The sequence below is a fragment of the Podarcis erhardii genome, assembly GCF_964252035.2.
Source record: "Podarcis erhardii genome assembly, chromosome: 4".
Lineage (NCBI taxonomy): Eukaryota > Metazoa > Chordata > Lepidosauria > Squamata > Lacertidae > Podarcis > Podarcis erhardii.
The window spans coordinates 25058777-25071737 of record NC_138508.1 but is presented as its reverse complement, the minus strand read 5'-3'; the positions used below and the strand labels follow the sequence as shown (position 1 = coordinate 25071737).

The window sequence follows — 12961 nt, the reverse complement described above, 5'->3', positions numbered from 1 at the left end:
GAGGTAGGTTAAGAGGTTGGGAGTAGCCCAAGGTCACCTAGTAGGCCTGGGGAATATATTCATATATCGCCCAGGACTAGTATTAGGGCAAACAGTGATGACGGCTTCACTCAGCGGCATATTGCTGGTGAAACCGCTACCTCCCGAGTCCCACTGCTACCAGTGCGCTGAGGGAAAAACAAGCTGCATCCGGACTCTGGCAGCAGAGGGACTTGGGAGTGGTGGCAGTTTCACCAGTGATATACCGCTGAGGGAAACCGCCATCACGGTCTGCTCTCATACCACTGCAGAGGGAGAAACAACCAGCATTGCCGAGGCACAATACGGCTTGGTCCTCCCTCTGCTTCAACAAGTTCCATGTCCCTCCGGCTTGTGCATACTGGAGGGATATGGGGCTTGTTCATCTGGTGGGAGGGCGGCGAGAAGACTTAAAGAAGCCCTCCCGCCCCCCAGCTAAGCCTCGCCAGTCCGCCTTGCCTGTTTCAAGGCAGCAGGGGAAGCTGCTTCAGCTGCCTCCACCTTTCAGTAGCTTGCTTGGCTTGTCACATACCTTCACCTTTCAGATGCTCCATGTGTTTGTTATTTTTTTCGTGTTATAAAAATACAGTGGTACCTTGGGTTAAGTACTTAATTCGTTCCGGAGGTCCGTACTTAACCTGAAACTGTTTTTAACCTGAAGCACCACTTTAGCTAATGGGGCCTCCTGCTGCCGCTGCGCCGCCGGAGCACAATTTCTGTTCTCATCCTGAAGCAAAGTTCTTAACTCGAGGTACTATTTCTGGGTTAGTGGAGTCTGAAACCTGAAGCGTATGTAACCCGAGGTACCACTGTATCAGTAACACTTAAAAAAGCTTGTTTAAGATGCCCAGTCCCTTCCAATACTAGTAAGTGGAGACTTAAGTTTCCAGAATGCTTATTGAGAGTTAGGAGTTTCCGTATTCAAATCACTCAATCGGGAGTTGCGTAGGTGTCTTTAGATAAGATACTGTTCTCTTGGTGTCAGCCCCACCCCTTGCAATATGGGATGGTGGCAATAGTGACCTATTTACAATGCTGTTGTAAGAATTATTGAGATAATGCACGTGAAGCACTTTGGACACTTCAGCTGTGCTAAATTGTAAGAATTGAGTTGGTGCTGGCTTAAATTCCCATGTCCAACTTCCTGAGAACTCGCATGATGTACCACTGAAATGTCACAGAGAAGTTATGTTTCTAACATTGCCCCATCTTATATCCATGTCGTTGCAAACTTCAGATGGTGATCACAAAAGTTATCCATACAGACCAGAGTGTTCTTTGTTGAGGGTAGAAATGTGATATTCTTTGCACTACCAAAATGGCATTGCCTAGGTAACAGCAGAATGAACAAGCAAACAAAACACTTGGGGAGAGAGGGTTCAGCAAAGCAGTTTCATGTTTCTGAGTGTTTGGTGGTAAGGGATACTTAAAAGTGTGAAGAGGAATGCATTTTTTTGTTTCTCCTTCAGAATTGATTTGACTGGACTAAGGGCTAAGCAAAGCCCCTTATCAGATTAGTGTTTCACTCCCAATTCCTTTGTTAAGTTGTTTTCCCTGATTTCTCTGTCTGTAATATGAGGAAGCATCTAATTGCCTATGGGTGATGGGACTGCTATTGTACAATATGAAAACATTACTGCTCTAAAAATAATCAACATAAGGCTTTGCCAGAAGCACGGACTTGTGAGAAGGAGCGCCAAGTTGTTTTCAAGGTTTTGTTTCGTTTCAAGGTTTTCCCCACATCCGGTATTTATTTATTGCATACGACTCGTTTTTAAGTTGTGACCACTCTGCACATAACTTTAAACACCTCCTGGTGGATGAGAGCATTGCAGGTCCCACTTGCAATATACTCTGCATGAGAATGGTGGAGACACGAGCAGGTTGAGGCAGATTGATGACTGGGTAATCTGTATGTTAATATTGTCTGGGACATCACATTATGCTGTGCCTCCATCGAATAAGAGTCTGCCCATTCCTGTATAATCTTTGTTCAGTCATCAACAGATATGCAAAAGGTTTTCATTTGCTGGAGAGGCTGGAAAAGTTCACATGTTTTGTGGTACGGTGGTATATGAATATTTCTATGAATACATGAGTAAGATATAAAAAGGGCAGCCAAAATGATCAAGGAGATGGAGCAATGGGAAAAGGTTGCGGATTTGTAGTTTAGTGAAAATGCGAGTAAAAGGCAACATGATAGAATTATACATGTCACATAGAAAGTGGGTAGAGAAAAATTTCTTCTCTCATAATGGTAGGACTCATGGACATCAGTGATGGCTCCCTGGAGTCACTGGTAGCCAGCAACTTGGATAGCTTTAAAACAGGATTAGACAAATTAATGGAGGCAAAGGCCATCATGGTTGTTCTCAGCCTTCATAGTCTGAGGAACTAGGCTTCTGAATACCAGCTGCTGGAAACTGCAGGAGGAGAGAGTGTACTTGGGTCCTGCCTGTGGGTTTCTCATAGGCTCTGGTTGTGGAAACAAGATGCTGGACTAGATGGGCAATTGGCCTGATTCTGATCTGCTACAAGGAAAAGCTCAAGGTCTTGGTACTAACATATAAGGCCCTATGCAGCTCAGGACCAGGTTACTTGAGAGACCACCCTATCCCTTGTATGCCCAGGAGGTCACTGCGGTCTGTCGAAGAGCTCCTTCTGCAAATTCCAAAGATATCAGAAGTCTGCATCTTGGAGCAAGACTTTCAGTATGACTGTCCCTTTTCTTTGGAATAGCATTTCGGGATACAAGAAGAGCCCACCATTTGCACTTTCCAGGAACAAATGAAGACATTTTTCTTCTGACAGGCTTTCCCAGCTGGATTTCTGCCAAGGGTGTCTGTATTGTATTGCTTTTGCCTTTCTGGTTTTTTTTAAAAGAAAGTATTCTGTGCTGTGTTTAGCCATTTTGTGCTGTGTTTAGCCATTTTTAGCCATTTTTATTGCACACCACCTTGAGATGTTGGCATGGGAGGCAATTAATAAATGAATAACAATGTTTGCATTGTGCTCTGAAGCATGAATCTAGAGAATGCCATAAAAAGGTAAAGGACCGCTGACAGTTAAGTCCAATCGCAGATGACTCTGGGGTTGTGGCACTCATCTCGCTTTACAGGCTGAGGGAGCCGGCGTTTGTCCACAGACAGTTTTTCTGGGTCATGTGGCCAGCATGACTAAGCCTCTTCTGGCGCAACGGAACATTGAAACCAGAGCAGCACACGGAAATGCCGTTTACCTTCCTGCCGGAGTGGTACCTGTTTATCTACTTGCACTTTTTGGCGTTCTTTCGAACTGCTAGGTTGGCAGGACCTGGGACTGAGCAACGGGAGCTCACCCCATTGCAGGGATTCGAACTGCCGACCTTCTAATGGGCAAGCCCAAACAGGCTCAGTGGTTTAGACCACAGCGCCACCAGCATCCTTGAGAATGCCATACACTGCACCATATTTCACGAGGGTTCCGTTTAATAAGTGTGTATGGAAAAAGTTAAAAGTGCAGTAGGGAAGAACAGGTTGCCGGAATCTTTCCTGTGGTATATTTTTATTAGTACGTGTGATAAATAAAACTCATAATTCTTCTGCTGTTCTTCTGTTTTCAAACAGCAAAGAACTGAAAGAACTAGGAAAGACAGGAATGCTGAAAGGTACTCTGACAGCTGACAAGCAGCTGTCTCTCATTAGCGGCTGCACAGATTTAAAAGCGGCAGTAGAGGGTGCCATTTACCTTCAGGTGAGTACAGTACATGCTTGAAATGGCCAAAGGGAGGAAATTTTGTGGGGAATTCACTGGCTTCTTTACGCTCTAATCATTTGTTCATTCACCAGCTTTATCTCATAGTTGGATGAAACTAAAAGCACCGGCCTCTAAATACAGCCTTGACTATGCAGCAGCTGGTCATTACCATTCCAGCAAAATTTTTATATCTAATAGAGCTTAACTGACCAAAAATTATAAGTGGTACTCCTACCTCTTTTCATTGGCAATTTGTGGGTCAAGTAAACGATAAGTTTAAATCCGGTTTAAATCAGCCACACTTAATATGTAAAGTTTTCAGAAGTCTGGTTACAGGAGGTACTTTTGTATAGAATCTTTTGTGGTTAGGTTGTGCATAAAGAATATACCAGATTTTAATAAATAGGTGATCTAGCTAAGTGCAGAAATGGAAATTCTGTTGCTTCAGTCAATTCAATTCTATTCTATTGCTTCATTTTACTGGAGTACCCCCCAGAAAAATCAACTTAAAAATGAAAGTAGTGAAAAGGGTCTTATCATATATTTTGCTACCCTAGTTTTACACGTATTTCTTAAGGGTTGTTTGTACATATCCTGATCTGGATTGATGCCCTGCACTGGCAACTTGCAGGAGGAGGGGCATACTCTCAAAGGCAGAACGATGAAGTTAAGGTTCCATGTAGTATTGCGATGTAATACTATAAATAGACAGAATTGCAATACGGGTAGCTCTCATCTTAGACTGATTTTGCAAATGTGACCGCAGAAAATAAAATAAATAAAATGGGCGAGAGAACAGGAGACACCTCCTGCCCCAGAAGAGGTCTCACAGAAACCCACATGCAACCTTCCCAGAGCCTGTAAAGCAAGCGGGGCGGGGTGGGGGCTTAAAAAGCTCTTTTCGCAGTGGGAAAACACAGTGTGGAAAGAGCTTTTAAGCCCCCCACCTTACTTTTCAGGTTTCTGAGACAATCTCATCACAACTTTGCAGAGCCTTCCAAAGGCCTCGCACGATCTGCTCGGTAAGCAAGCTTGAGGGGCTTAAAAAGCTTTCCATCGGGGGGGGGGGAGGGCAAGGCCCACTCAGCACTGGCCTCAGAGAGATAGAAATGGATGTGCAGGACTATTGGGGGGGGGGAGTTTGGCTTTGCATAATTTTGCTTATACAATCCCCTGCTTAAGATAACTTCTACCTGTATATTCCCGCTTCTTCTTCCAGAAGAGGGAGCTGGTGCATTGAAGCTACTGCTAAAGCAAGCATATGCTGACTTAAACGTATCTGACACTAACCCCTGACCAGCTTTCCAATAAGTTATGTATCTCACAAGCTTTGTGTATGGCCAGTGCTTAGTCAGAGCTTTGACTAAGGTTTCTGTACCCCCATTTACATTCTGTTGCCGTCCTACAATGGCCAGACTTGTACCGTGTCAAGAGAGGCTGTGAAATACCAAACATAGGTGACTGCTTCGTACTCACTCAGACCATTAGTCTGCACAGTTCAGCAGTGGTTGTCCAAGATTTCAGACGCAACATTCACAGCTCTGCCTAGAGATGCTCAGGACTGACCCTGGAAATACACACACACACACACACACACACACACACATTTCATTTAATACATATGTTAAGGAAAATATAAGTTGATCACTTATCGGGAGCCCACCCTATCCCATTCTTCCTACTGCTTCGCTGATTTCAACTAAAGCATCCATGACAAAAAAAGCCATCCGACCTCTGTTTAAAAATATCCAATGAACGAGAGTCCACCACCTTCCAAGAAAGTCCATTCCACTGTCGAACAGCTCTCACTGTAAGAAAGGTCTTCCTGATGTTTAGTCGGAATTTCATGTCCTTCGGAGCTTTCTCCATCCTCCATATGACAGCCTTTTAGATATTTGAAGATGGGTATCATACTTCCTCTCAGTCTCCTCTTCAGCAAGCTAGACATACCCAACTCTCTCAACCGTTCCAAACCCTTGATCATCCTGGTCACCCTCCTCTACACATGTTGCAGCTTGTCAATAGCCTTCTTAAACTGTGGTGCCCAGAACTGGACACAGTATTCCTGGTGTGGTCTGACCAAGATGGAATAGAGTGGGACCATTACTTCCATTGATCGGAACACTGTACTTCAGTTGATGCAGCCTAGAATAGCATTAGCTTTTTTTGCTGCTGCCTGTTGAGTTGTCCTAAGCTTGTGGTCTACTAAGACCCCTGGATCCCTGCTCTTTAGATGATAATGTTTATTATCTTGATCTCATCAAAAATGAGGGTCCCTACTGAGTTTGTGGACCCTCCTACTCATTTTTTCTGAATGAAGGCCTTTGACGTCTGCTCCAATTTCCTGTCCTGGTGGCTCCAGACGCAGTGCTTCTCAACCTGTGGGTCCCCAGATGTTGGTGGACTACAACTCCCATCATTCCTAGCCAGCATGACCAGTGGTCAGGGATGATGGAAGTTGTAGTCCAACAACATCTGGGGCCCAGATGTTGAACAACATCTGGGGCCCAGGTTGAGAAGCACTGCTCCAGAGGTTACTTCTGCTGTGGATGTGCTACCCTAGCCCTGTCATATATACGGTAATTTCACTGCATTCTTTGGAACTCCTGTCATGAACATTGTCCTTAAGAGTAGAAATTCTTTTTTAAAAAACCTGTTAAGAGAATGTTAATGCTTAAAACTTCCTAAACTACGTTAAACAGATAAAATCTAGCGAGTTCTTTTTCGTTCTCCTTTGTTTCTTATTTAAAACTTTCTCTTTCCTTCACTATATACAGTGGGTAAACTTACCTCATAGCCATAAAACATTAGTTGTCTAGCATAATGCAAATACTCTTCATATTAATTGATTTAGGTATTTAGGTACCGTTCTTCCATCCCTGCTTTTCAATTTACTTGGCCTATGGTCACTTATTAACTAAGCAAAATTATTGGGAAAAGTGTAATCATGGTCTTAAATGTTTCCCACAGAAGTCAGTGGGGCTTTAAACTAAAGTTGCTTCCAGGGACCTTTGCTATTTTAGGGTGGGATTCAATCACATACCAGCAAATCCAGGTTACACAATGATAGTTGACTGGAATGTCTTATGCTGCAGACCAAGTTCTCTAAAGGATTGGACTTTTTGTGCCAAAGTTGGACAATTCAGTGGGAAGTGCAGGATAATACTCACTTTGACATAATGTCGTTTAGCCTTCCAGCAATCAGATTGGAGTCAATGCTCAAAACAAGTTCCCTGGAAGTGCCCTCATTCTCTCTTTAAAGACCATTGGTCTCGGTTGTTAAAGAATGGGCTACTTGATGTCATAATTCTGTTAATTTTATACAATGGTCATAACAATGTTGCCTTGGGGAAATGAGAAATGGGATATTCTTCTTGAGAGCCATCTTTGCAAAAACCTATAAATACCCTCTTCAAATATCATTGGCTTCTATCCCATAAGCCCTACAATTGAACAGGAGAAGAGCACATAGGTGTAATATTTGGTTATCTGCAGCCTCTCAATTTTACAAAGTGATATGAATATCCACTCACTCACTCTCATTCCTCCAATGTGAGGTTGTGGCTCTCGAAAGTCCTATTTAGTATTTTGTTTGTATTTTTGGACTTTGTCTTTTGTTAGAAGATAATTCACCACAATTAGTAAAGACTCCGAGTTATTCAGTAAGTAAAGCATAGCTACATAGTTACTGGAGTGAATATTATCTGTATTCATGGTTGACTTTATTAACACCAACAGAAATCTGATAAAAATCGGGCAACGGAAGTGTATAGTCTCAATCAGGCATGACCAATCTCATTATTGTAAGAAATGTTGTTATACATAAAATTCATTTGAAACTTTTTCAAGGGTTTTGTGGTTAATATGGATTAAATGTGGAAGTAAATCTGAATAACTTGGCTGTATCCCATGCCACAAAGCTGGGCTACAGCCTGCAGTTAGGCTGGAATCTGAACGACATGCCAAGTCACGACTTAGTTCAGCAGAGTGTGCTACAGCACAGTGACTGGTGAAGGAGCAAAGAACTGTGACCTCTCTTGGAAGTGGCACGATCGCATGTTTGTGCCAAACTATGTTCAATCCAGGCCAGTTAAAGTGGTAGCAGGCCTGGGTGAGGAAGAATCTCTTGCCACCCTCTCCATAAGACACTTTTGACATATTATAAGGAGGGGCTCTCTTTCTTTCCTTCCTCTGCTTTTAATAATCTGAGCAGCCTGAATGAAGTGTTGCTAGAACATTCTCCTCTACTTCCTTCAAAATCCTTCATCCAATTATTCAAGGCAGCAGCTGAATTAACAAGGCTGGGTAATTGTGGTTCTCGTTTTTCGTCTGTCCTGTTCACACTGATAGGGGCATGGTATACACACTGTCTTAACTTATAACTGCAAGTGTTCCCATGGGATGAGGGAGGCTGTTGTGGGGGTGGGCTTTTTCAGTCATAAGAGAATGAGAATGAGAATATAAGCTATGTTATCTTTCCATCCAGGAAAGCTGATATTATTTTAGTTCATGGACACATTCCAACCATACAAAATACACAGAGAGTGTGGAGTAGGGCTGGGGAGGGAGAAAACCCAGGGAGAGTCCCAAGGGCCAGGTAGGAGGGTCTGGAGGGCCAAATTCAGACCCTGTACCTCACCCCTACTCTAGGGCCTTTGCTTGTTACTTCTCGTAAGATGAATTATTTGAAGGAGAACTCCTGCACTTCATGTTCTCCTTGATACCAGTTAAATCAGAGAATTAGTACGTCTGCTGTACTTGCCAGCACTTGCCTGCCGTATTGCAGAAATGGTGCGCACTCTGATGCTGAGCAAACTGAAATTCACTTATGCAAGCTTTGTTTCGTCATTTCTTAACCAACGGTTAGTCCCTCCAGGCAGCTCCAATTCTTTTCCCTTTCATATTTGCACTGTGAAGAACACTCTTTCAGCGGGGATTTGGCAGGAATATTTGCTTTTGACTTTCAGGCATCACTTGAAGACACTTTTTAGGCCGGCAGGCCTATGCAGCTGTTTAAAACGTTTTGATTAACCATTCAGTTTAATGATAATTTTTTAGGGTTTTTTTTAACGGTTTTTTATGTTGTACAGACTGCCCTGATATCTTATGAGATGGCAGTATGAAAATACTTCATAAATAAATAAGCTTCAGGGGTTCTAAAGAACCTTTGTGCAATCCATCTGCTATCTGCTTTGAGTGCAACTACCTACTTCTAACATTTTCCTTATATTACTTTTCATAGCTGCTCATGTAAAATTATGTGCAGTACAAACAAAAATGCCCTGAAATGGATCTGAGTACAGGTCAGCACTTGCCTGCTATGCCAAAGATATAATTGTCATTCGCTCTGCAAGTGTGGTATGTTTCTGAATGAGGTTTTTACAAACAAAATACCTAGCGTAGCATAACACACAAATCTTCATGTTGGGATGTAAAGAAGTTCAGTGTCAACATAACGAATAGAAGTCCTGTTGGCTGCAGGCAGTCCCACTTAATTCTTACTGCTTGCTAACCTCATCTGCACGATACTCTCAGCACCCTTAACAAAGAAGACTTCCCAGGATTCTTTGGGGGAAGCCAAAACTGTTTACCCCTTCATGGATCACTGCCTTGATCCATGAAGCATCTTAAAAAGCAGAGACATCACCTTGCCAACAAAGGTCCGTATAGCTAAAGCTATGGTTTTCCCAGTAGTGATGTATGGAAGTGAGAGCTGGACCATAAAGAAGGCTTGATGCTTTTGAATTATGGTGTTGGAGGAGACTCTTGAGAGTCCCATGGACTGCAAGAAGATCAAACCTCTCCATTCTTAAGGAAATCAGCCCTGAGTGCTCACTGGAAGGACAGATCCTGAAGCTGAGGCTCCAGTACTTTGGCCACCTCATGAGAAGAGAAGATTCCCTGGAAAAGACCCTGATGTTGGGAAAGATTGAGGGCACAAGGAGAAGGGGACAGCAGAGGACAAGATGGTTGGACAGTGTTCTCAAAGCTACCAGCATGAGTTTGCCCAAACTGCAGGAGGCAGTGGAAGACAGGAGTGCCTGGCATGCTCTGGTCCATGGGGTCACGAAGAGTCAGACACGACTAAATGACTAAATAACAACAACATAACTGTTTAAAGTGATATGATACCTGCTTTTACATATATAGTGCAGATGGTGTGTTATTCATTGCAAATTGGGTCTTTGAAGTACCAAAAGGTGGCTCTGTAATTGGGGACAGAACTTTCTGAAAATCCAGGGCATGACTTCAACTTAAGAGTCTCAGTATTACAAACATAGGCTTTGCAGTATTAGATATTTCTAGCCTTTACCCTCTTAGGGCTGAACATTCAGTGAGGAAGAATGCCTCTTACTGTGAAGGGCTGTTGGGATTGTAGAAGCTGGCCACATTTGCAAGTCTGATTGTCTTGAGAATGGGGCCAATTCACACCATAAAGTTAAAGGTACCCCTGACTATTAGGTCCAGTCACAGAAGACTCTGGGGTTGCGGTGCTCATCTCGCTTTATTGGCCAAGGGAGCCAATGTACAGCTTTCAGGTCATGTGGCCAGCTTCTACAATGACTAAGCCGCTTCTGGCGAACCAGAGCAGCGCATGGAAACGCTGTTTACTTTCCCGCCGGAGCGGTACCTATTTATCTACTTGCACTTTGTCGTGCTTTCAAACTGCTAGGTTGGCAGGAGCAGGGACCGAGCAACGGAAGCTCACCCCGTCGTGGGGATTCGAACTGCCAACCTTCTGATCGGCGAGCCCTGGGCTCTGTGGTTTAACCCACAGCACCACCCGCGTCCCTAATTCACACCATAGACATACCTTATACAATATCCTAGCTGGGGGGGGGTGTAGTTGTGTTTTTTCCCCGGCGTGAAGCCTCCAGAGAGATGTCATTGAGGCTCCCAGCCTCTCTCTCTCTCTCTCTCTCTCTCTCTCTCTGTGTGTGTGTGTCTGTGTCTGTGTCTGTGTGTATGTATGTGTACGCAAATGCACATGCACATGGGGGTGTCAAATTGGGTCTTTGACAGAGGTTAAATAAAGCTTGGTTTCACCTTTACAGTGGTGCCCCGCAAGACGAATGCCTCGCAAGACGAAAAACCCGCTAGACGAAAGGGTTTTCCGTTTTTCGAGGCGCTTCGCAAGACGAATTTCCCTATGGGCTTCCTTCCCAAGACGAAAACGTCTTGCGAGTCTTGCGATTTTTTTCGCTTTCCCCCCCCCTTTTTCTAAGCCGCTTTGCCGCTTTGCCGCTAAGCCTTTAATAGCCGCTAAGCCGCTAATAGCGCTAAGCCGCTAAGCCGCTAATAGGGTTGCTTCGCAAGACAAAAAAACCGCAAGACGAAGAGACTCGCGGAACGGATTCTTTTCGTCTTGCGAGGCACCACTGTATATAAATGTGAGTAGCCACCTCTGATTTTGAACTGGTGAGCTCCTCCCAGATCTTAGCCTTTTCTCCCTTTTAAGAAGACACTTTAAATAAATAAATAAAAAGATTCAGCTCATGTGTAGGGAGTACCTCAAAATTACATATTATAAAATTGCTCCATTTAGGTACAGTACAAAACATACTTGAGGACTGGAACAAGTTGACTTTTTCTTGGTGTTGGGCACATAATATCAGAGTAATTCACAACAGTTCAAGTGTTCATTGAATTAATTGGGAATTCTCTCATGATGCTGTTCTGGTACTTTCAGGGACAGTGTGTCTATGGCTTTTACCCATAATTGTCTGCATTTACATTGTAAACCTGGGGCATGCATTTTTTAAAAACACCTAAGGGGGAAGTCTCAACAGTGAATTGTTGTTAAAGCCAACAATTTGGCATGTCCTAATCGGGCTTTTACAAGGGTCAATTAAGTTGAAATTCAGGTTACAGCAATAGCCTTTTTTTCAAGTGTTAAAGTTTTCAAATAAGGCTCTACTGTTTTGGTGCATATGAGCTGTGTGATCCTCAGCAAAACAGAAATGGGCACAGGAATATACAATGTCCTTTTAAAATTCACTCAGGTGGACTTGTACTGAGGTGAGCTGGCTTTTCAGTACTAGGCCTATCCATTTCATGTTTGATCTTTTTCTCAGGGTGATCTGAATAGTTTGAGAAGCTCTGTAGTTGGTCGCAAGTGATGAAGCCCCGGATTAATAGCTGGTTTAGAGCTAAATTTTCCTTCTATTCTTCAGGGAGTCAGTCTCCCTAGCTAAGAAAACAAATCCATGCTTGACAAGGACAGAAACTTTTATTGCACCAGTCCAACAAATTGAATACAATTGTGCCACTATCAAAGAAGCCCTCAGCAAATGGTCTATTCAGAAGCCTTGCATAATCATTGTAGGTTTGAGTTTCCAAGAGTGTTGAGCTTCACCTCTGTGACTATCATCTGATCTGAAAGAAAGCTTTGGGTTTCAGGTGGAGAATCTCACAATAAAACTATTCACTGCTGCTCTTTTATTAGTTTGAACAAGTATCTACAGAGTTCTAGCCTTGTGACTTTGCTAAAGGAAAATATTTAAAGGTAACCCACCTTGCAGACTGAACCGATCCAGGAATTACGAGCAAAGCCTTGTTTTGCACCAATAAAGGGATGCATTATAGTTGGTTCTGATGTTCGAAAATGGCCCTGTTCTATCACTCAGAACTGCAGTGGTTGTTGACTTTAAAAGGTCAGTAAAATTCCATCCTGTGCAAGCTTCTTCCCCAAGCCCTGAAATTTGGAGCATATAACATCTGCCACAAGTGCAGTGATTTCTCAGTTAACTGGTATACTTTATAAAACTGGCATTGTAAAACTTTGAGGAATTATTGGCCTCATGAGAAATGTGTTTTACTCCAGACGGAAGTTTGCACATTGTTTTTTACATTATGTAATCAGGATCACTGAACAAGATAAAATAAAATGTTTCAAATTATAAGAGATAAGCTTTTCACAAATAAGTAGAAAATAGTTAATCTCAAAAAATGCTTTATAAATGTATTAAATAAATATTCCATCATCATTGGGGCATTTAAATGCACAGACATGGGTATTATTTTCAACCTAGATAGTACTTGCATGAGATGAAAAACCTGTTTTGATGATAGGCAAGTTATCAAAGACTTGTTTTTACAAAGCTAATAAAAGGATACCACGTTGTAAAAAATATTGTGATTTTACTAGCTCTTGTATCTGGTGCAATCACTTTTCCTTAAGCACAGCATCTGGAAATGTTGATCCTAA

At 42.8% G+C, this 12961-nt stretch overlaps 1 protein-coding gene and 1 long non-coding RNA gene across 2 annotated transcripts in view; one reads left to right on the top strand and one right to left on the bottom strand.

Moving 5' to 3' along the window:
* The window catches only part of LOC309341322, a 57918-nt gene that overhangs the window by 644 nt on the left and 44313 nt on the right, over positions 1–12961 (bottom strand). Inside the window, exon 3 of the long non-coding RNA XR_014156208.1 lies at positions 5230–5320. This is a non-coding gene — a long non-coding RNA (uncharacterized lncRNA). The remainder of the gene's footprint in view (positions 1–5229; positions 5321–12961) is intronic.
* Positions 1–12961, top strand: part of CRYL1 (crystallin lambda 1) — a 39184-nt gene that overhangs the window by 8621 nt on the left and 17602 nt on the right. Inside the window, exon 3 of the mRNA XM_081860677.1 lies at positions 3624–3750. Coding sequence (XP_081716803.1) covers positions 3624–3750 — 127 coding nt within the window. The remainder of the gene's footprint in view (positions 1–3623; positions 3751–12961) is intronic.